This window comes from Miscanthus floridulus, chromosome 13, assembly GCF_019320115.1.
Source record: "Miscanthus floridulus cultivar M001 chromosome 13, ASM1932011v1, whole genome shotgun sequence".
Lineage (NCBI taxonomy): Eukaryota > Viridiplantae > Streptophyta > Magnoliopsida > Poales > Poaceae > Miscanthus > Miscanthus floridulus.
Window position 1 is genome coordinate 55793157 of NC_089592.1, and position 22736 is coordinate 55815892.

General features: G+C 45.0%; 2 protein-coding genes and 1 pseudogene across 2 annotated transcripts; all 3 read left to right on the plus strand.

Annotated features, from left to right (window-relative positions):
- Positions 1 to 12482: 12482 nt before the first annotated feature.
- Positions 12483 to 16114, plus strand: LOC136500955 (5'-adenylylsulfate reductase-like 4). The gene is made up of 4 exons (XM_066496438.1): positions 12483 to 12954; positions 14449 to 14636; positions 14721 to 14845; positions 15366 to 16114. Exons 1-4 carry the CDS (start codon positions 12736 to 12738, stop codon positions 15644 to 15646), a joined length of 813 nt encoding a protein of 270 aa, XP_066352535.1. The 5' UTR covers positions 12483 to 12735; the 3' UTR covers positions 15647 to 16114.
- Positions 16115 to 16644: 530 nt separating this feature from the next.
- LOC136502142 (uncharacterized) lies at positions 16645 to 21434 on the plus strand (annotated as a pseudogene).
- LOC136499849 (uncharacterized) lies at positions 17386 to 19282 on the plus strand. Its single transcript, XM_066495358.1, has 3 exons — positions 17386 to 17674; positions 18841 to 18959; positions 19019 to 19282. The coding sequence occupies exons 1-3, from the start codon at positions 17386 to 17388 to the stop codon at positions 19280 to 19282; spliced, it is 672 nt and encodes a 223-aa protein (XP_066351455.1).
- Positions 21435 to 22736: the final 1302 nt, after the last annotated feature.

Consider the following 22736-nt stretch of genomic DNA (forward strand, 5'->3'; position numbering starts at 1 on the left):
CATGCATTAGCCACTCTGTGGACACTGTACAGGTTTGGAGTTCAGGTATCCATTTTATTGAAGACACTAAAACTTAACATTTAAAGTAACTGCAGGAGTGTAATGCTTTTGTTTTTATGAATCATGATTAACGCCAAATCCCTGTTCTCCAGATGCACCTGCCATTTCATCATATGTCAATGTAATAGGAACAACCTTTGTGATTAGTAGTCTGCCTTTTTCGTTGACTATCCAGAGAGGCAGGAGCCAAGAAGTTAGGCAAAATGGTACCAAGGCCACACAGGCTAGTAGAGAGTATAGTGCCTGAGCATCAGACATATCTTTTTCTTTAAATAATTACCAGTTGATTCACATGCACGCCGGACTCGCGAGTGTGCCACTATCACACACTTATGAAGAGATCGCTGAAAGAACTTGCATTTGTGTAACTCCTGCTCACCAGGATTTTAAGCCTGATGGGTGGAGTTGTACCTTCGTGTCTCCACCATCACACAAGAGGCGGTTCCTGAGCATTAGGCATATTGTCTGTAGACTATTTGAGAAGTATTGAACATTCGACAATCTACCAACACCTAAGAGCATCTTTGTAGAATATGTGCCTGCATCAACCCATTTTAATATATCTTCATATTATTGTCATAGATAAGGAATTTTCCTGTCAACTGAAAACAAATTACATCTCAGTGCCTGTGGTTTATAAATGTAACAGGTGCAGGATTATTTGAATCACTTCTTTCCTCTTTTATCTTGTATGGTTTCTGAGAATTCTGGTTTGTTATAGTGCAGCAGTGGTCCAGTGGCCCAATGATAGACTTTTAGCATAGGCTTCGACATAAGCCTGTATCTTACAGATTTGATTGGTTTGCTGTACCTTTTAAGTTGGTTTCTTTCCAAGTTTGTTAGCTAATAGATTAGCAAAGAATTGATTCTATTAGGTTGTCAGGGGTGACTGTTTTAAACCTTCTGATCACCTCTTGAGATTAAGTGAGAATAGATCAAGAAACACCCCTATAATTTATACCTCTCACCTCTCATGCTTCTCCCTGTTCTCCTGAACCTCTCTGTAGTCTGCGACTTAAACTACTGTGCTCCAATGGCACTTTACTACAAGTTGTCACAGTCCATCTTTCCTCTAACGAATGTTTATCACTCCATGAACAAACTACCATAATACATGTGCACAAATTGGAGCAGCTACTCGTCTGTTTAACGAATATCCTTGGCCACCACCAACTACTTTGTTCTTTTATGTGTCATTATTGAACCTTCATTTTCCTTATGTAGAATGAGAAACTCCACACAATTAGACATCTATGCAACCTCCTAGCCTTCTATATATGATGAAATAATCTTTGATTAGTTTCTACTATTACTATATTTCTCTTCTCTCTTCTCCCTTCTACTCACCTCTCTTCTCTATTATCCTCACCTCTCTTACTACTACTCCTCCTCCTCTTACTACTCCTACTACTACTCCTCTTACTACTTGCTACTCCTAAGTGGCCGGTGCTCTTACTCTACTACTACCACTCTACTGCTACACTTACTCTACTCTACTACTTTCTACTTACTACTACTACTTGCTACTTCTAGCTACTAACTGTTGGCTGCTGTTGCTTTTTTTGCCAAATCTCCCAGGACTCGTCCAGGACTTGTTGTCCTATGTTTTGCCATCAACTGTTGCACTATGTTTGTTAAGCAGCTGTTGCTTTTTTTTTGCCAAATCTCCCCTCTCCTCTCCTCTCCTTTGTTTTGCCGGTGATGAAATTGTCCAAGTCCATACATTATATGGAATATGAGCTGATGATCAAGAATTTGTGAGGAACTTGGCATCATTAGCAGCCATCCCTACATTACATTCTCCTCTCTTCTCTGTTATGATGCCTTGATGCTCCAAGTTCAAGATCAGATGATGATTGACATGTTTCTGAGGACCTCTACTACTGCTACTTCTTATTTTTTGACATATTGTTGTTTTATAGGACTACTTTGTTTTATAGACCTTTTTTATTTCTTATACCTTCTCGCGTACCTAAAGCACACTTTCTTGCATCTATTAGAACAAAGTGCGAAATAATGTCGCGGACACCAGACAGTGCAGCCCGATGCCCCGAGCATGATGAGCAGCCAACCCTTGAGGAGCAAGCACTAGAGGACCAGCTTACTCAGGAACAGTTCGATAATGAGGTAGAAAATGATCTAGAAGTGATGCTTACTCAGGAGCAGTGTGACGAGGAGAAAGGCCCTGAAGGAGAGGCTGCTGAAGGCGAAGAAGAAGAGGATAATTATGATGATGACTCAGAAGAGGGATATGAAAGCCCCGAGGATCCTTTCCCACGTGAAGCCAGGAGGAGGTCAACAGAGGAAGATTTGGACAATGATTTTGACCCGAATGAGGAGGTAGGAAAAAAAGCCTTAGCTTATAAATTTTGCTAAAGCTTTGGCTGTGTTACCTCTGCTAACACTTTGACCTGTCGTATATATAGGTGCCTCCTGAAACTCGGAAAAGACGACATCAATGTCCGTGACATCTCGTTGGACAAGACGGAGTAGAGGAAAGGAGAGTAGAGGCAACATCCACAGAGACGAATCACGATGCCTCTGCTCCACAACCTCAAGACACAACCACGACTACCAAGCCTAAGAGGAAACGAGGGGATAGAAAAGGAAATCTATATCCAGATAAGGCATGCTATGTGATAACGGAGGTCAGGCCAGCAGGGGAGATCCTTGAGCCGAAGGAATTAAGAGGACGATTCCGTAATGCGATCGGGGCCCTAGTAAGAGATAAATTGAACCCAGCAATCCCTAACTGGAAAGAGGTACCAGAGAACACAAAGAGTGCACTATGGGATGGGCAGCTGAAGCTTAATTTTAGATTTTTGGAGGGAAAGCACGAACTGGTAAAAAATGCTTTCAGGATGATGGGAGAGTCATTCCGACGTTGAGGTCGGAGCTCAACACGAAGTATATCCAAAAGGGGTTAACTCCCTTCAACGAGTTCGATAAAATAACTCCTAGTCAATGGGAGGAGCTCGTGGCTCAGAAGACTTCACCGGAGGCATTGGAGCTCAGTGCCCGTAACACCGAGCTGGCTGAAGAGGAACAAACACCACCATCATCTAGGCCCCAGGTGGCTACTATGCCAAGGAAGAGCAGTTTAGGAAGATGGACGAAGATGCCACAGCTGCTAGGAATATTGATGTGATGAATTTGAAGGTACGCTCAAGGAATTAGATATATGCGAGGAGTACAGAATCATCCTGGCAGTAATCTTAAATTTGATAAGCCAGCGACCTAAGAGGCAATATCAAGGATACTGAAATATGCTGAAGACAAGGAGAATGGCTCATTCAATCCTTCTAGAGAGAGGGACGAGCTTAGCCTTGGATTGGGAAACAAGGAGCACACAGGCCACACTAGGGGGCTAGGGAAAAGGATGACCTGGAAGCAAGGATTCGAAGAGGACAGGCACATGTACAAGAAACATGGCGAGTTGTTGAGGTCGGGGAGATATTTTCACCAGTCTCATGACCACCACATTCCTGAGATGCCACATTCTTCCCCACCTCCTAGCGAGCATGTGCCTTGATGAGATGCCACAACCTTCTCCAGCTCAGTACCGAGCAAGTGGATGATGAGATGCCACAGTCTTCTCAACAAGCACAGCCGATACATGAATGAGTGCCTCCTGAAGAAGGTGATGCACTAAGAAGATGAGGACAGTTCCTGAATGGGAACTTCAAAAGAAGATTCCAATCAACATAAGGCCAGTTTATGTTCCAATCAAAGATGTCTCATCGGTGTCCAAGTGGTATTCCCATGACCTAGTTCAAGCCTGAGAACCAAGTTAAAAAAGTTCCCATCATGGGGTTCTGAGGAGGCCAGTCACTAGCAAACTCCACCAAATTACAAAGCAGTATCCAAATGTTGATGCCATCGAATGGTCAAAGGATTGCCCGAAAACATATGAAAGAGGTAAGCCCTTCCTACCAAACTGGGACATCCAGCGCCTACCACTTGGAATGAGAAGGTTCCATGATTGGTACTTGCGTGTTCTCTCAATGAGCATAGATCTCATACAAGCATGCTTCCTCACCGGCACATTTGGAAGCTCAGTCGGGAAAATTGTCTTTGACTTCGATGACATGCACACATGCTTTCACCTAGGAGAAATGAAGATGAATCTAATTCGCACGTGGTGCCTGTAAGTCCCTGTCCTTCCGATATGATATGAATATAATCTTTGAATTTTGTTGTAACTAACCCACGTCGTGATTTGTAGAATGCAAGTGCACATTGTCAAACAAATGCCAAGTGTGAAAGCCGGGTATCTAGACCCTCAAGCTATAGCCCAAACAAATTTTAATTACCCTAAACGATGGACACTGGATGCCAAAGAGCTAGCTGCTGTAAAGACTCTTCGGGAGAAAGAGCGCATCCGTACGGCGAAACTAAGGGAAGAGTCCCTTAAGGTTGCGGCATACATTGCCCTGGCTTTCAAAAATCTCCAACAACACTCTACTATATGCCTACCATACAACTTCGAGTAAGTTCAACTCTATACTTAAAGCTTTGTTCGATATATTTTATTCGATGCAAAAGAGCTTATCTAGTTCTATGATTAAATCCATGTAGCAACTACTAGATTTGTATAACCGTCGATGTCGGAAGGAGCATGGCATGGGCCTTTGATTCATTAGATAGGGACACGGTGACATACAAAGACTTCATATCGATTCTCAAGACGTATACATATCGACAATCCTCATTAGCTTATATGTTTGTATACATACTTGTAACGTTCACTTTTGGATACTAACAAGTTGTATTTGCTAAAATAATTCGAACAGGGCATTTAGGTTCTATGTCACTAATCATCATGGATGGCATGATCCAGCAAGGAAGGAAAAGCTAGCTATAAAAACACTATGTGCGGTAAGTGTAACTTACTTCTTCAGTACTCCGTTACATGGCTGTCAAAAGCATTACTTAACATTTTCATATGCAAAACACACAGTGCCCCAAGCAGAAGCCTGGGAGTGTACATTGTGGATACTATATATGTTCTATGATGAGTAACACCGGTGCCTATAGGAGACACCCCTTAAGGGTAAGTTTGAACCTCTTCACCCGTAGTATAAAAACTTCGTACATGGTATGAAATACTAAACCGAAACTTGTTCTCTCATAGTGGAGAGAAGAGAAAGGAATGAAAAGAGACCCATACAAGGATGACCAACTCTTAGAGCTCGTCGGCAACCTTTGCAACTTCATAATGGACCAGATTGTACAAGTTAGAGGCACCTACCATGATCAAGAGTCTAAGTTAGGTATAAATCCTCAGTACCAACACCTTCATGAGACTAAAAGGCTAGCTCTAGGACGTTGATAATAATATGTATGGAATTTGTATATTTAATGATGGATTGTATATATTCTTGTTAATTAGACTTGTAATTGTAGTTTATAGAATACTCTTGTGCTTATAGTCGCGGTCGTGGGGCGTTTGGTAACGCGAACGTGGTTCAGAACGTTGGTCGCGGGGCGTTCGACAACGCGAATGCTGGTCGCGAGGTGATGAGGACATGACACCCACGCATATGACCATGTTTGGCACATGGTATGGAGGGGTAGGAGGCTAGCAAGGGTGTCCAAGTCAAGAAAGAGGTCCGAGGCTAATTTGGTTCGAGTCCCCGAGGTGGAGGCCCAAAGCAATTCAAGTTCAAGTCTGTCTCGGGTTCCAGGACCAGTCTTTCTTAAAATTGTCACCCAGGACGCATCCGGACTCCGTTTTCATTGATCCACATATGGATGGAAAGCTAATTGGATAAGGAAGCCAACCCAATTAGTTTCACATCAAAAGACCTTTAGAATCAATAGGAATCGTCGAAACAAGTTAGCATCCAGAATCTACCAGGGTGCTGCGACACCGTCTTTTGGTCCATTGGACCGTGTATCGTGTTTGGGACCATTAGGGGCGCATCCAGGGGGGTGACATCCAAGACTCTATAAATACCAGCCATTGCTCTCCTTAGGGTTTGGGTTTTGTTTAGTTCTTGATTTCCTCGTGAAACAGACATCGTTTTGCTACAACTATGCCGCCAAGGCTGCTTACTGTGAACTAGGGCCCTAGTTCTTGATCTTGTTCGCCTATGGCGATTAGTCCTTTTGAATAAAGACTTGAACTCCTTCTCGTTATCATAAGCCTCATTTTTATTTGCAATTTCAGATTGCGTTCATCTCGTTCTTGCTTGTGTTCTCGATTCGCTTGTAGGAAAGTCTTCTCGGCGAGGTCAATCGCGTTTGCGTGGTTGATAACTAACGGAGCAGTGGTGTAATGGTTGTGGGGGTCCAAATCAGTCTTGGTTTGAAGCCTAGATCGTGAACGTCGAGTCTCCACCAATCGACGCTATCATACCTTTCGAAAGATCGGGCCTAGTCTACATCAAGTGGTATCAGAGACCTTGTTGCCCGTTAGGTATAACTTTGTTTTCCCCTTTAGATTGCTACTGTTTTTGTTTTACCTATAGTCCACAAAAAGCCAAAAAAATACACTATCACATATCTCTAGTCCTATAGCCCCGCTGTGCCTTTACAATTTTTTTAATTTCAGTTTGCTTTATTGAACTGACGTCCCTCGCCGCGTCTTAGTGTTCATTATGTTCTGATCTTGTTCTTGGTCTAGTGTCAAGTCTTGTTTCCTAGTGTGGCTTGCCTCAGATTGCTCTCTAGTTTTTCTTTGGATCTAAAATAGTCATGGAGTGGGTTGCGTGATTGAGTTTGGTTTGTCTAGCAATCCCTTCTACGGCTTCCTCGGTTAAGTATTTTTCTTCCACGGTGAAAATATCTAAAGTCTAATCTCTTATGTGCGGCACTTTTGTGAGATAAAAAACATAAAACAAAGAAAAAGGCAAAGAGGTGCAAAAACCAAAAGAAGGAAAAAAAAGCCGCACCTAAAAAAAGAGAGAAAAAATAAAGAAGGAAAAAAAGTTCAGAAGTGCTTGCATCCTTTTGAGTCCTTGTGCTGAGTTGTATTATATTGCTTGCTTGAACTAGGTTCAGGACGAGTTTAGGCTAGCGACATAGACTAGCTTGGGACTACTTTTCAATCTTGTAATTTCTAGATTAAATTATTGCTATTCCTTGCTACTATATTGTGCCTGTCCAAGCTCCACTTTCTTCTAATCAAGTACAGGTTCGTCTTACAACTGTTACACTCAAGCTACAACGGTATCATAGTCACCGACCGATTGCACTACCTGTTGCTTTGGTAAGAACACTTGTAAGACCGTGGTAAGACGCTTGAGAGTTGAGTGCCTTGTTTTTCCTTGTCCACATCCTATAGTAGTTCATAGGAAAATACATACTTGTGTATTTTCTTGTTTGATTCTAACAATGACAGGTTGTTCATATCCACCGACATATGATGGTATAGGTGTTGATGAATATATGGAGTGGGAAATTGCCATAGATAACATATTTGCTACTCGCTTTATGTGTCAAGAAGGAAGGTAAAAAATGCATCTAGTGTTTTGCAATATTCTGCTTTATCTTGGTGGGAGTCTTTAGATCCTTCTGATAAACCTCAAACTTGGAATGATATGAAAGATCTTATGAGAGAAAATTTTGTTAATCCATCTCTTGTAATTAATTCAAATGATGAGGTGCATCAACTAGATCAATCTCTTGTTATTCCTCCTGCTATGCCTAACTTTTTGCAAGACAATGTACAAAAGAGCGAGGATGACGTGACAGAAAATGAGATGCTCACAGTCTCATGTGACAATTCAGAACCATCAACTATTACTCCTGCTGAACATGAGAGCAAAGGTAAAACCCACGATGCTAAACTCATGGAAGGTGAGAGTTCTCTTGATGTTCTGAATTTTTCCACCAATCATGCTATGATAGAGCAAATTTTAGTGGAGCCATCGCTTGATTTATCTTTGTCCCATGATAATTTGCTTGATGTTCCTTGTGATAAAGATGAATTGGTTGATGATGCTTCAGTTTTACATGTTTTGGAACCAACCACTTGCGCTGAAAATAAACATGTTATTCATATTGCTACTAAAACTGATGAGTTCAAACAGTTGTCTTCTTTACATACTTTGGGTTACATTAAATTTGATATTTTATGTAACCTAGATTGTTTGGAGGAGAGCCTATTTAAATATGTTGATTTGCCTTGGTTCTCTAAACATACATATCATGTTATTGGCAAATATAACAACAAGGAATAATATATGATACATCGAGTATACATTCGTAGCAATATGAATTCTTCTTTTGTTGTACAAGATTATGATCGTTTAGAGGTCAGCCATAATAATACAAACATTTTCTCATGTTCCTCAAAGAAACAAGTTCACTTCCAAAAAGGGGAGCATTGTTGGTTGCTACCTATGTCTGCTAGATCATCTATTCCTACATTGTCTTTGGTTAGTTCTAATCTTTTGCAGGATAGTGTTGACATACATCGTGTGCATTCGGATCATGGAGTCTACATGCTTACTGAAATTTTTATGCGAGATGACATGCTACAAACTTGGAAACATGGTCACGTTCCTTCTCATAATTATTTCAGTTCTCTTTGTTTTCGCAACTCCGTTCTTCTTTATATTGTGCAGGATCAGTTTCAAACACAATCGACGCCGAGGATGGCTTTTTGTTAAGAAGGAGAGGATGATGAGGACATGACACCCATGCATATGACCATGTTTGGCACATGGTATGGAGGGGTAGGAGGCCAGCAAGGGTGTTCAAGTTAAGAAGGAGGTCTGAGGCTAATTCGGTTCGAGTCCCCGAGGTGGAGGCCCAAAGCAATTCAAGTTCGAGTCTGTCTCGGGTTCTAGGACCAGTCTTCCTTAAACTGGTCACCCAGGATGCATTCGGACTCTGTTTTCGATGATCCACATATAGATGGAAAGCTAATTGGATAAGGAAGCCAACCCAATTGGTTTCATGTCAAAAGACCTTCGAAATCAACAGGAATCATCGAAACAAGTCAGCGTCCAGAATCTGCCAGGGTGCTGCGACACCGTCTTTTGGTCCATTGGACCGTGTATCGTGTTTGGGCCCCTTAGGGGGCGCGTCCAGGGGGTTGACGCCCAAGACTCTATAAATACCAGTCGTTGCTCTCCTTAGGGTTTGGGTTTTGTTTAGTTCTTAATTTCCTCATGAAACAGACACCGTTTTGCTGCAACTGTGCCGTCAAGGCTGCTTGCTGTGAACCAGGGTCCTAGTTCTTGATCTTGTTCGCCTATGGCGATTAGTCCTTTCGAATAAAGACTTGAACTCCTTCTCGTTATCATAAGCCTCATATTTATTTGCAATTTCAGATTGCGTTCATCTCGTTCTTGCTTGTGTTCTCGATTCGCTTGCAGAAAAGCCTTCTCGACGAGGTCAATCGCGTTCGCGTGGTTGATAACCAACGGAGCAGTGGTGTAACGGTTGCGGGGGTCCGAATCAGTCTTGGTTCGAAGCCTAGATCGTGAACGTCGAGTCTCCACCAATCGACACCATCATACCTTTTGGAAGATCGGGCCTAGTCTACATCACGAGGCGTTCGGCAATGCGAACGCGGTTCGGAACGTTGGTTGCGGGGCGTTCAGCAACGCAAACGCGGTTCAGAACGTTGGTCGCAGGACGTTTGGCAACGCAATTTTGAATTGTAAATTTGAATTTTTTTTGCAGGAAAACGTACTGTAGGGCGGCTGTAGATTGAACCGCCCCTACAAATACCTATTTGTAGGAGCGGCTGATACTACAGCCGGTCCTACAAATCGATTTATAGGGGCGGCTGGTAATACGAGCCATCCCCTATAAATCGATTTGTGGGGGCGGCTGGAAACACCAGCCGCCCCTACAAATCGATTTGTAGGGGCGGCCTGGGAACTGCCCCTATAAATGCATGATTTGTAGAGACGGTTCGGTAGGGGCGGCTGGCCAAACCGCCCCTACAAATGGTTACGAACTGTCCCTAAAAACCGATTATGTAGTAGTGTATCATTTTTTCATGGTGTACGGTTTTAACTTTGACTAAAACTATATAAAAAAACTAAACTTAATAATTATTAATAGATTAATCATGAAATATATTTTTATGGTATATTCATTTAAATTCATAAATTTTAATAACATTTTCCAAATGTAGTCAAGTTAATCATGAAATATATTTTTATGGTATATTTAATAATAAGGTTTGACTTAAACCATACTTAGAGTTCCCATGCTTCGGAATACCAATGCGACCTCGAGCTCTTTGTCATGATTAGGGATGAAAACGGATCGGATACGGACGAATATCATCGATATTACATTTGTTTTCATATTTCTGTCCAGATTTGGATTCGAATACGGATAGTGTCAACTATGTCGGATAGGATACGATTGGATATCGACATCATAAATATGCGATTTGAGTATTCGGATACGGATATGGTATCGGATGTTGGATATCCGGACTCAGATACGGACAGATCTCAACCCCTCTAAACGGATTCGATTTCAAATACGGTCGGAAAATATCCGTACCGTTTTCATCCCTAGTCGTGATGGAATCCAATACACCATAGAACAAGGGGTGCAATGCCTACAATTGGAGACGGACTGTCAAGTGATTGTTAATCTGTGGCAGCATTCGCGGCACTAGAACCCTAAAGTTGGCCCTCTCCTTCAGCAGATGGAAGACTTAAGCTGGAGCTTAGATGATTTCACTTTCATTTTTTCTAGTAGATCTTGTAATAGACTATGGCCTTGTTTAGTTCCCCCTAAAGTTTACTCTCTACTCCATCGAATGTTTGGACACATATATAGAATATTAAATATAGACTAAAAATAACTAATTACACAGTTTGCGAGTAATTTGTGAGACGAATCTTTTAAGCTTAATTAGTCCATGATTTACAATGTGGGGCTACAGTAACACACGTGCTATTAATGGATTAATTAGACTTAATAAATTTGTCTCGCGGATTACTGATGGATTCTGTAATTTGTTTTATTATTAGTATCTGAACACCTCATGCGACACCCTCATGTGACACCCGATGTGACATCCCAAAACTTTACATGCTGGATTTAAACAAGACCTAGCTCATGAATGTGCAAAACTAGTATCCTATACACACCAAGTGGAGGAGTGGCTTGTACCACCACTAGGTTTATGGGGTATAGTCGAAAGCGATTATAACCATGTTCACGATTATATTTGGCCATGCAGCCCGAGCCCGTCACTCCGGCCCAAGCACTGCCCGGCCCGTCAGCTAGCGGGCCCGGGCTGGCACGACCAGAAGGAGCAGGCCGTACCTGGGCCTTACCCCAGGCACGTGGCCCGGCACGACACGGCCCGCTATAGAACAGGAGGCCCGCTGGCGGCCCGACCAGCCGGCCTGCTAAGAACCCCAGTCGGCCCGACTAGCCCCCCACCCCCCGAACTGTCGAACGCCCGAAGCCCGAACCCTATCCCTTCCCCTCCCCCGCTGCCCCGCGTAGCCCCCTCCCCACGCCGCTGCCGCACTCGCTCCTCCTCCTCCTCACCTCTGCGCCGACGTCGCGGATGCCCCCTCCCTTCCCTCGTGTCGACCGGGCGAGGCGAGCACGGACGCGGGATGCCTCCTCCCTCTCCTCGGCGTCATCGGCTCCTCGCGCGACCTCTCCTCTCCTCCGGCCGATGGCCACCTCCTCCACGCCCCCCGCACCACCGGCTGCCGCCTAGCGACTTCGAGCACGGCGGCGTCGAGCGCACCAGCGTCGAGCGTGGTGGCTAGCCTTGAGCGGCTCCTCCGGATCCAGCTTCGAGGGCATCAGCCTCCTCCACCGCTCCACGCCTCCTGCTCCTGCGGATCCGTGTCGAGCTCCTCGATGGCGAGCACGTTGGCCTCCTCCGGATCCGGCGTCGATCTCCTCGGCGGCGAGCGGCGTCGACCCTCTACACCTCGGGCTCCCCATCGCGCTTCCTCTCTCTCTCTCTCTTGGCCTCCTCTACCGCTCTATGCCTCCTGCACCTGCGGATCCGCATCGAGCTCCTCGGTGGCGAGCGCGTTGGCCTCCTTCGGATTCAGCCGGCGTTGATCTCCTCGGCGGCGAGCGACGTCGCCCTTCCCCTCTCTCTCTCTGTCAGCAGCCAGTGGGCCTCGGGCTAGCACGGCCTGTGAAATTGGCCGTGCTTCTTAGACCGGCCCGACACAGAAATTGGCCCATAGTGCCATGCCTGGGCCAAAGGTCAAGCCCGTGGCCTTGTGAGGCACGGCCCGGGAGGCATGTCATGCCGTGCCGGCCTGACCCCCATCGGGCCGTGCTTTTACGGGCCCATGCCGTGGCGTGTCGGGCCGGCCCATTGGCCATCTATATTCACGATCAATGAATGAAGCTCCAGCTGTTAAAAAAAAAACTGTCCACTGTCCACTGTCCATTTGATTTGTCCTCCTACTGCTACCAAGAGAGGCCGAGACCGGTGAGGCAAAGATAGCAAGACAACGAAAAGAAACAAACAGCCACACCCAGACGGGGAGAGAGCGAGAAACGGGGGCGACCTTCCCAGCTCCCAACAGGCAACAGCTGCAAGCGACCGACGGACCGAGCTCCTCCCCGTCGTTTCCGGCTCTCCTCTCTTTCTCCCGACCGTTGCCCCACCCCGACTCCCGCGCCCGCGGCCGGCTCCTCCTCGCTTGCTCGCGCGCTCGAAGTCGGAGCCAGCAGGAGGACTCGCGAGTCGCGACGTCTCACGCCATGCGGGATCGCGATCTGCTAGGGTTTCCTCCGGCGGTGGGCGCGGCCATGTCGTCGGCGGCAGCGCTCCTCCTCCTCCCCATCCTCGCCGCCGCGGGCGAGGGGGCGGCGGCCTGCCCGACGCAGCCCGCCGCCGCCGTCATCCTGCGGCACGCGTCCACCTCCTGTCGGACGGTGGACGCCCTGGGGCTCCGGGGTCACCGCGCCGGCGTTGTGGAGGTGGGTTTCGCTTTGCCGTTTGATCTCCCCATCACTCTTCTTGCAGAAAATTGGCGTCCGGTTGCTTGCGCTGCCAGGTTGCCGTTTGGAGCGAGTGAATTTAAATATTTAATGTCTTTTTGCTTCTATATCCACCTTTGTGATTTGATTGACTCCTGAAGCCGTGAATACCATGCTAATGCTCGATCTAAGCTCTGCCCATGATGAATTCTTCATATATTGCGGCTTTATAAATTACAATTACAAGTAGTTCTTTGTTGGTCTTTCCAAGATGATGTTCAGTAGTTTCAACGTGATGCCAAAACTGACGGATCTCAGTGTCCATGGCAGCGTTCCTGACAGTTGGATTGAAAAAAAAAAAAACTAGGATCAGTTGGCTTGAAAGCTTAAGCAGTTGGTGTCCCTTCCAACTGCCACCCCGATATATTCTGCTGAATATCTTGGGTATTGATGCTTGTGGTGCTGGTAGTAAGTAATTCGATGACACCGGAGATGAGTTATAGCTACCTGACTGTTGGATTGAAAAAAAAAAGAACTAGGATCAGTTGGCTTGAAAGCTTAAGCATCTGGTGTCCCTGCAACTGTCTCCCCGGATATTCTGCTGAATATCTTGGGTATTGATGCTTGTGGTGCTGGTAGTTACTAGTTAGTAATTCGATGACACCGGAGATGACTTATAGCTGCCTGACTCTATAAGAGCAGAGATTCTTTTCTGCTACCTATGACTATCCATGATCTTTAAGTTCATTACAGTTCAGCTGGACTCTTATGTTGGATATGTGCTGAGCAGAGCATTTCTTTATTTTATTTTGTACCACCTTCAGGGTTTGACTTCCATTTCTGTTTGATATACACGCAGAAGCTAGTCTGAACATGGAATCTCTTTTATTTTGTATGCACACACCATCATGATAAATATGCCCATTATTAAGTGCATGTTTTCTTCTCCGTGGAATGTCTATCAATTGCTATCTGCCGTCAAAAGTTAGGCCCTGTTTGGATCCATAGAGCTAGTAGTTAGCTGCTAATAATTAGCTCCTTGATCCGAACTGGTCTAGCACTCTAGCTAATAGTTTAGCTAATTATTAGCTGAATACCCAACTAACAACTATTCCACTAGTTGGACCAAACTAGCTAATAGCAGCTAATATTAGCTATGGACTATTAGCAGCTAATGGATCCAAACAAGGCCTTAAATTAAATAGCACAGATTGAGTTTTGTCAACAACTCGTTTTGGTCATCTGCTGCATAGAAGAGCGTATGCAACATTTTAGAGGGCACCAATATAAGTTAGGTAGACTTCCACTTTTTATCAATTCCTTGGGAGTATATTGAATATTCCCCCTTTGTTTCTTGTACATTCAGATTTATATACAAAAGCTGACTGGCCAAACTACACTACTAGTCATGCTTCTTGGACTTTGATTTTGTTCTCAAATTTTGAATGACTACTCTTTGTGTCTGTTACTTCACCCTTCATTTTTATGTATCAGGGGGATGATGGGGTGCTGCAAAAGGCAGTAGCACTTGTGCTGCAGAACAGGGAAGATTTTGTTGCTATTCTTTTTTATGCTTCGTGGTGTCCTTTTTCTAAAATTTTCAGGACAGATTTTCAAAAGCTGTCATCCTTTTTCCCAACAATTGCTCATTTTTCTTTTGAAGAATCTAATATCAAACCAAGGTGCGTCTTTCTAAATGAGACAAACACTGCAGCTAGATTTTACTATATTTGGTATGCAACTCAACTTCAATATCTGGATTGCAGAGTATTGTCAAGGTATGGAGTCCGTGCATTCCCGACGATTTTCCTTCTGAACTCTACAGTGCGTGTGCGTTATCATGGATCTCGGGCCATGAATTCCCTTGCTATGTTCTATAAAGATGTTACAGGTATTATTGCTCAAAGTTCAGAATTTTGTGAAAGTGTTGGTACTCGTCTCAATATTTACTGTAATCTACTAAGGGCCAGTTTGGTTGCCGAAAAATTTGGCAAAACGCTACTGTAGCGTTTTTGTTGTTATTTGGTAATTAGTGTCCAATCATAGTCTAATTAGGCTTAAAAGATTCGTCTCGTGGATTTCGTCTAAACTGTGTAATTAGTTTTATTTTTTATTTATATTTAATGCTTCATGCATGCGTCCAAAGATTTGATGTGACGGAGAATCTTGAAAAATTTGGCATTTTGGGAGGAACTAAACAGGGCCTAAGTTTAACAAAAGGCTGAGTATTTCCTGCTGCACCTTAACCATTCAGATGCCATGCACTGCAGATTTAGCATGCATTTTTCCTAGAACTGTAGATATGGTGGTATTTTAGTAGGATTCACATCCCACAGCTTGAGCCACTCTAGCGTTTAATTACCTTTTCATAAAGTTTTCCTAGATTTGACCTTCCTTTTGAAATTCTGAAGGCCTGAATCCTGTGTCATTGGACGCCACATCCCTGGAGAGAATGGAGGATACAGTTACTATAATTGATCATGACAAAAAGACTGAAAAGGAGGATTCTCTGTTATCATGGGCAAGATCACCAGACCGGTTACTTCATCAAGATACATGTCTTGCATTGGCTAGCTCCTTTGTCCTCTTGAGGTTGCTTCATTTCCTTCTTCCCAAGCTTAATGCATGTATGAAGCAAGCCTGGAGGACGCGACTTTATGAATTGAATAGGTTGTTCCCTAGCTTGTCTTGAGGAAGGCAATGTGGAACTGGAAACTTGAATTGACTCTCTAATAAGGCAGCATACTTATAAGAAGTGATGTAGGCAGCAAACCGGATCATGAGGAAGCCAGTGTCAAGTTAATTATTGGTGGCTCATGTCTGAGGAGTGAAAATATACTGCTACCAACTCTGTATACCCTGAAGGTCAGAAGGTCTCATCAATGGATGCACTGTTTTCCATCCGTGTCAACTATGTTTGGTCTTACCTTGGGAGATATCTTAATGCAAGCATGAGTGACGTTCTTGGAAATGCTGACTCAATGGTAGTCATCTGTACAACACTGTACCATTAGCCATCTCCGTCTGAGTTCAGATTTGTATCTTGGTGTTACTCCTGATAAACAGAAAAGGCATGTATTCTAAGAAAGATTGTTCATTTATGTTAGTCATAGGCATGATTGATATGTTTGTGATCCAATAAAATCTGATTAAGTCTGTATGTTTTGTTTTCCCATTCTGTTGACCAACCGGTTGTTATAGTAAAGTTTGCTAATGGAATTGCCGCCTTATATCAACCTATCACTAATTTTATTTTGCAGGCGATGCAATCTTATTTGACGCAGTAACCATTAGGCAATGTGTTTTATCAAACCAGTGTGTGTCTCACCGTTTATACCCTGTTCAACCATGCCAGCGTTTTTAACTTCTGGACCGATAGATTTGTGTGTGCTGTCTGCTGTGTGGGGATTGTTAGCATTGTTGAGCTTCGACTTATATGCACAAAATTGTATTAAATTATCATCTTATTCTAGTTTTCGTCTCAGTCATCAGATGCGTCTCCACTAAGGCCCCGTTTAGATCCAAAAATTTTTGGATTTTGGCTTACTGTAGCATTTCGTTTGTATTTGGTAATTAGTATCTAATTATGGACTAATTAGGTTCAAAAGTTTCGTCTCGCGATTTCTCGACCAACTGTGTAATTAGTTTTTTTTTCGTCTACATTTAGTACTCCATGCATGTGCCGTAAGATTTGATGTGACGGTTACTGCACAAAATTTTTTGGATTCTAAACAGGCCCTAAGCAAAGATATCATGGGTTCATCATCAGGAGCTTAAACTCAACCTAGAACTATGAGGTAGTTTCACTACACACAGAAAGCCATATTCCTAATAGATGTTTATCTTTGATGATCTTGTAGCAAAGGATCTCAAGTCTCTGATTCTGGTTGAGAATTCCGGTTTCTTCTCAGCGAAACACTGTAGACGCAGCAGAAGTTTCAAAGGTGTTGGTTGAGTTTCAAAGCTCCTCACGTCACCGGCAATTTCTCATCACTCAACAATCAGAAGCTCAAAACGACGAGAAGTCAAGTCAACGACGCGTTTCCATACGGTCCAGTGAGCAAATTTTTAATCTCATCTTTATTTTAGCATATCACCTGCTAGTAATAAGATCCATAAAATATTAAAAGAATTATGTATTCGGCGCTGGCGCTGAAATAAATCAGTCTTTCATATTTGACATTTAAAAATTTAAACTTTCTTATCTGACACCAAGTTAAAATTTCCTTCCCTATATAGCACTACCGTCCATTTTATCTATTTTTCTTAGTTGACTATTTTAACCAAATGTCAGTTTTTTTCAGTGTGACCAAACTACTCTCCGCATCCAATTTTTCCCTGGACTTTCCTAACGGCCGAGAACTCCGTGACCTTCTTCCCCGGGAAAAAAAAACAATAAACCCTGATTGATGGAGGGAGGAGGAGAGGATGATGGGGCAGAGGATATTGCGGCCGGCGGCGCCCAGCACCAGCTGCGCGCGCCCTCTGACGGGGCGACCTCACCCGGCGGAGCTAGGCCGTGGTGCGGCGGCGGGGCCGACGCTCCGGCCAGCCCACGGCGTGGTGGAGGCGGCGCAGCCCCTCCGGCTAGCCAGCAGCGTGGCAGAGGCGGCCTCCCGCGTCTGCGCGAGCCCCGCGCCGGAGCTCGCCGCCTTCTCGCCGGCCAAGAAGAGCGTCTCGCTCGCCGCTGCGTGCCGGCGCCGAGGACCCCGCCACGGAGGTAGTCCCTGTTCTCCTTGCCCCAGTACTCGTAGCTTAAGCTCGGCACTTTCTTTCCGCTGCCGGTCCCGCTCGGTGCGCGTGCGCGAGACCTGCTTTTGTGTAGGATCTCTCTAGGCCTCGCCGCTCTTGATCGCCAGCTGTCTATGAAATGCCAGAACGTAGGACCATCTGGGGGTCATCCGAGTGCATTTGTCTGATTGGAAGTGGTGAAAGTTCAGAATAGTAGAACGGGCCCTCTCTTGCTTCGGGTCATGTTGAACTGTGAAACTGAAAGGCATGATTTGATTTAATTTCACAAAACTACAACTATTCGTGTTTAACTATCAAGGAACTGCAACTTTCTGAGATCAGTTTCACAATCCTAAAACTATTTGTGCCCTTAGTTTCACACAAACCTAAGTCGACATGCATGTGGGTCCACACTTAACTTGTGTGGTTGATACCTGATATACGGGTCCATACAAAATGTCATAGGTCTGTGAACCTGGTGGCACAAGCAATTGTAGTTCTGTGAAATTGGTTACAGAAGTTGTAGCTCCCAGTTAGCTAAGCATATTAGTTTTAGTGTTTTAGTTCCGTGAAATTAATTATCTTTTAACTGTTCTTGTTTTGTCCAAGTTCAACTGAGCACTGATTTCATTGCTAGTTGTAGGATCATGCTCCTCTAGTCCCTGCAGCTGAATAGACAATTACGATTTTCATTTTTGCTTTTCTGCTTCATCATGTTCGATTCTTCAGTAAACCCGACCAAATTCGATAACAGAAATTCCATAAGTCAATTTGGTTGTTGGATGAATAAGTGCTGCTGAGTTGCATTCGATTCTTCAGTAAACCCGACCTAATTCGATAACAGAAGTTCCATAAGTCGATTTGGTTGTTGCATGAATGAGTGCTGCTGAGTTGCATTCGAGGAGACCATTGTACTTGTGGCTAGAAAAGGGCAGCAGTATAGTATGTAAAATTTATCACAATGATTTCCTTTCCTATTTCGAGATCAGTATGGCTTGAACAGAGTTTAAGAACTGAAAATTGAGTCTATTTCATTTGTGTTTTAGCTTCTAAATTAGAGCATTCCTTTATAATGATATTTTTCTTGCGAATGTGAATCATTCACTAAGCCAAAGATACTACTGCTTAGTACTTCTTTTCTGTTTGGATAATCAGTCAGGGCGGAAGTGAATGAATCTGGAAGTGGTTTGGCTGTTGATGCCCTCTCGCAAGTTAAACATGTTCTGCTTCCAGTCCTCGATCGCAACCCTTACCTTTCTGAGTGCACAAGACAGGTTCATCTTTATCTTCAAAATACTTAAAGTGGTGAATTGTGTTCTGAATAATTTCTAAGGAATTTGTAGAGAACATGTATGAGATACATAAAGTGGAGAGGATGATGGAGCAGAGGATGTTGCGGCCGGCGGCGCCCAGCACCAGCTGCGCGCGCCCTCTGGCGGGGCGACCTCACCCGGCGGAGCCAGGCCGTGGTGCGGCGGCGGGGCCGACGCTCCGGCCAGCCCACGGCGTGATGGAGGCGGCGCAGCCCCTCCGGCCAGCCAGCAGCGTGGCAGAGGCGGTTGCTCCCGGGGCACAGGCCACAGGGCAGCCTCCCTAGGCCAGATCAGGAGGATTGTGGGGGCATGTTCTTGGATCTGGAACGGGATAGAGTTTTCTTGCACTTGTTATTTGTGAGATTTGCAATGCTTTTTTTGTGCTAGATGATTGGCTAGCTTAGAAATATCTGTTCGTTGTTGTCTTCATGTCTTACGATGATTTGACAAGAATATAGGACTGACCAAACTGAGATAAGCGAGCTGCTAAACTGTATCAAACAATTTCTGACCAAGCTAACTAGACAGGGCAAATCCCTCCCGTGCTAAGCCTACCCGAGCAGGACCTGCTCTTGCCTTAGAATTTGAAATTTATTATTTATTTATTTGCAGACTTCGATTATCAAAATCTCATGTTTTAGTTCACAATATATTTGTGATATTTATAATTTTCTTATTTGACAATCTGTCCATTTATTATTTCCTTATTTGGCATCATGTATTTCTGCTATAAAGAAGGTCATTTATGTCATTTTACTAGCCACTTGACGCCGTTACTAGCCTAAATGGACAACGGTGCTATTTAGGGAAGGAAATTTTAACTTAGTGTCAAATAAAAAAGTTTAAATTTTTTAGTGCTAAATACGGAAGACGAATTTATTTTAGTGCCAAATACATAATTTCCCCTAAAATATTTCGTAGGATCTTTCGTCAACGCTGTCGTATCCGTCGCCAAATATACAATGTACATATACATGTCTTGATCGATCTTTATATCAACACAAACTCAGAATGTACGCGAAATCATCAGCTTAACCAGAAATCAGAATGTACGCGACCAAGCCGCTGTCCCTGTTCGGCCGCCACCGGAGGGCCGGAACTCCGGCTACCTCGTGGTGAAGGGTGCCGACGACGAGGGCAGTGACGACGAAACGTGCTGCTGGGGCACCTGCGGCGGGTCGCGCGCGTGCGGGACCTCCCGTTCCCGCAGAACCGCGTGCTGACGGTGAGGTACACGGAGCAGCACGGGGAGAGCAGCACCACCTACGCCGACGCCGTCGTGTTCGTGCCCGTCCCCGACCAGCCGCTGGCGACTGGCGTCCAACCGCTACTACCCCGTCATCGCCACAGGCAGGCACAGGGGCCTCGTCAGGGCGTGCTCCACGGAGGAGGACATGGTCCCCTGCTGCTTCTGCCGGTGCATGAACGACGTGGACCCGCGGCCGTTCGACCCGGCCGACATCTAGCAGCAGATCGAGATCGTGCAGCGCCGGCGCGGGCGGTTCACGGCGAGGGCCGTGGCGCCCGACGGCTTCCCCTACTTCCTCTACCGCAAGAAGTACTGGCGCGTGTACGCGTCAAAGCCTAAGAGCTTCGACCTCCAAATCGGCGAGGCCCGGGGCCTGGACGCCGCGCTCCGGTCTCGCTAGCTCTCGGACGCCGGCGTCCTCGACGCGTTCCCGGCGCCGACCAAATGGTACTCCCCGTTCTTCCTCGTCAAAGAAGCCGGCGTCGCGCCACGTGAGCAGATGGAACGCAGCGCGTTCTACGAGGTGACGCTCGAGCAGCGCTGGGAGCCGCTGCACGCGCACGTGGTGGTGGTTCTAAGCTTGCCAGCACGAGGGCGTACATCGGCGGGAGCGTGGAGGCAAAACAGGAGGCGGGGAACTCGCGGCGCGGCGACGCGTACGTGTGGTTCAGGGCGGCGGCGACGGGTCAGCGGGTGGGGCTGTGCACGAGCGTGTGGGAGAGGATGCGGTGGGAAGAGTACAGGGGCGGGTGGGTGGACGAGGAAGAGGATCCCGGGAAGGTGGCCGGCGGATGGGAGCTGGTGGAGAGGTTCGTGGTGAAGAGGCTGGATGGCACCGTGGTTCTGGCCTTTGACTTTTTGCATCTCAACAAAGTCAGAGCAAAGCAGCTGTGAATGCAGAGCATGCATATGCACGATATTCAGCGCAACTCTTGCTCTTTGCGCTTGTGTCACAGAGGAGGGTAAATTAGTTCGTGAGATTGCTTCAGGTATCAAAGGTTTCATTTCGTTTTCATTTCGGTTCACGATTTTACCTTTTTTGTGTAACTCAATATTAAAGTGCTTGATGTATACAGCCGTTAATTTCAAAGCATTTTCTTGTTCGGACTGCCTTGTTTGCGTTGCAGAACAAGAATTTGCTTCTCGCGAACAGCTAGTCGCCGCCTTTGCATTGCTTTCACACCTCGCCACAAAATATTTGGGCCGCTGTTTGGATATCATCCCTAGGCAGCACCAACGCAAGCATATAAATATGTTAGCTCTAGAGTAGCTCCAATGCGTCTGAGGTGGCTAGTAGCCTCATCTTGCACGTCTACACGTTAGGTCCATATCATTTCTAATGATGGCTTTGCAGTAAGCCACACTCACCCGTAGAAGCTACGAATGCTTTGCCAAACAAAAGTTTCAAGCAACCGTTCAAATTTGCGTTGGGTTGTCTTTGTAAATGGCCAGACGAGTGTCCTAAAGCATCTGTCTTTGTTAATCGATTAACAGAAGTGGACTTCTTAAAGTGCCTTTCTCTGAAATTAGCTATTAGCAGATGTGAACATTCTAAGAGTTCATCTCTCAAAAACGATTAAGAGAAGCGATCATTCTAAGGGCCCGTCTTTAGAAATAATTGTCTAAAAATACTAGCTTTTTCATATTAACTAACTTTATACCAAAATTTTAGATCTTGATGTGATCTACAATTTTATAGTTGATAATTTTTTTATTCGAAACTCTTTAGAGTCCAAACAAATGGTTTTGAGCTCTAAGATCTTGAAATTTAAAATTTAGAACTTTTGAACAACCTCAAATATTGACATGGTATATACACAAAAGTGTACTTCTCAATATGATCTACAACTTTGTAGTTAATAATTTTTTTATTATTTGAAGTCATTTAGATTCCTAGATATTCATTTTATGTTCTAATGTTTTGAAATTTAAAATCAAGAAATTTTGAACAACATGACGAGGGATCGGACGAGTCAGAGTCGCGGATCTAGGCGTTGGGCGCGACGAGGGATCGGACGAGTCGGAGTCACAGCCAAGGTTTTTGGGTGTCTTGAGCCCCTGAGCCCCGTTGGGCTTGGTAGGGGTCGGTTGAGTTTTTGTGTGTTACCCCATCCGTGGTTTCTCGCAACTAGAGGGGCTGAGCTAACATCGCTTGCCTCGATGGCTCGAGCTCGAGTGACGCGCTCGGTGAGCTCGCTAGCAAGTATGTTTGAGTGAAGTCTGGGTCCGTCGTTCATGACGGGTGAAAGGTCCTTGTTTGGTTTTGGTAATTGAGTGACAACTTAGGTGGACTAATTGTGTTTATGTGAGATACACAGGTGATTAGTCCACAGGTACATGTGTGTGAGCAACATATGCCATGGAGGTGAAAATGGCTTGGAGATGTTGCAAAGCTCACACATGTGATGATGAAGGAGCTTATTGCACATGAGACATGACATTGAGTCATGTGATCAAGGTGGAGAAGATCAAGACAAGACTTGGCTTGA

What these genes read in the sequence shown, in the direction of transcription:
- LOC136500955 (XM_066496438.1), top strand. Translation starts at nt 12,736, where the DNA reads ATGCGGGATCGCGATCTGCTAGGGTTTCCTCCGGCGGTGGGCGCGGCC. An exon ending in GAATCTAATATCAAACCAAG is followed by an intron (nt 14,637 to 14,720) that starts GTGCGTCTTTCT and finishes TCTGGATTGCAG; the next exon opens with AGTATTGTCAAGGTATGGAG. An exon ending in GTTCTATAAAGATGTTACAG is followed by an intron (nt 14,846 to 15,365) that starts GTATTATTGCTC and finishes GAAATTCTGAAG; the next exon opens with GCCTGAATCCTGTGTCATTG.
- LOC136499849 (XM_066495358.1), top strand. Translation starts at nt 17,386, where the DNA reads ATGGGGCAGAGGATATTGCGGCCGGCGGCGCCCAGCACCAGCTGCGCG. An exon ending in CCGAGGACCCCGCCACGGAG is followed by an intron (nt 17,675 to 18,840) that starts GTAGTCCCTGTT and finishes TTGGATAATCAG; the next exon opens with TCAGGGCGGAAGTGAATGAA. An exon ending in TTTCTGAGTGCACAAGACAG is followed by an intron (nt 18,960 to 19,018) that starts GTTCATCTTTAT and finishes ATAATTTCTAAG; the next exon opens with GAATTTGTAGAGAACATGTA.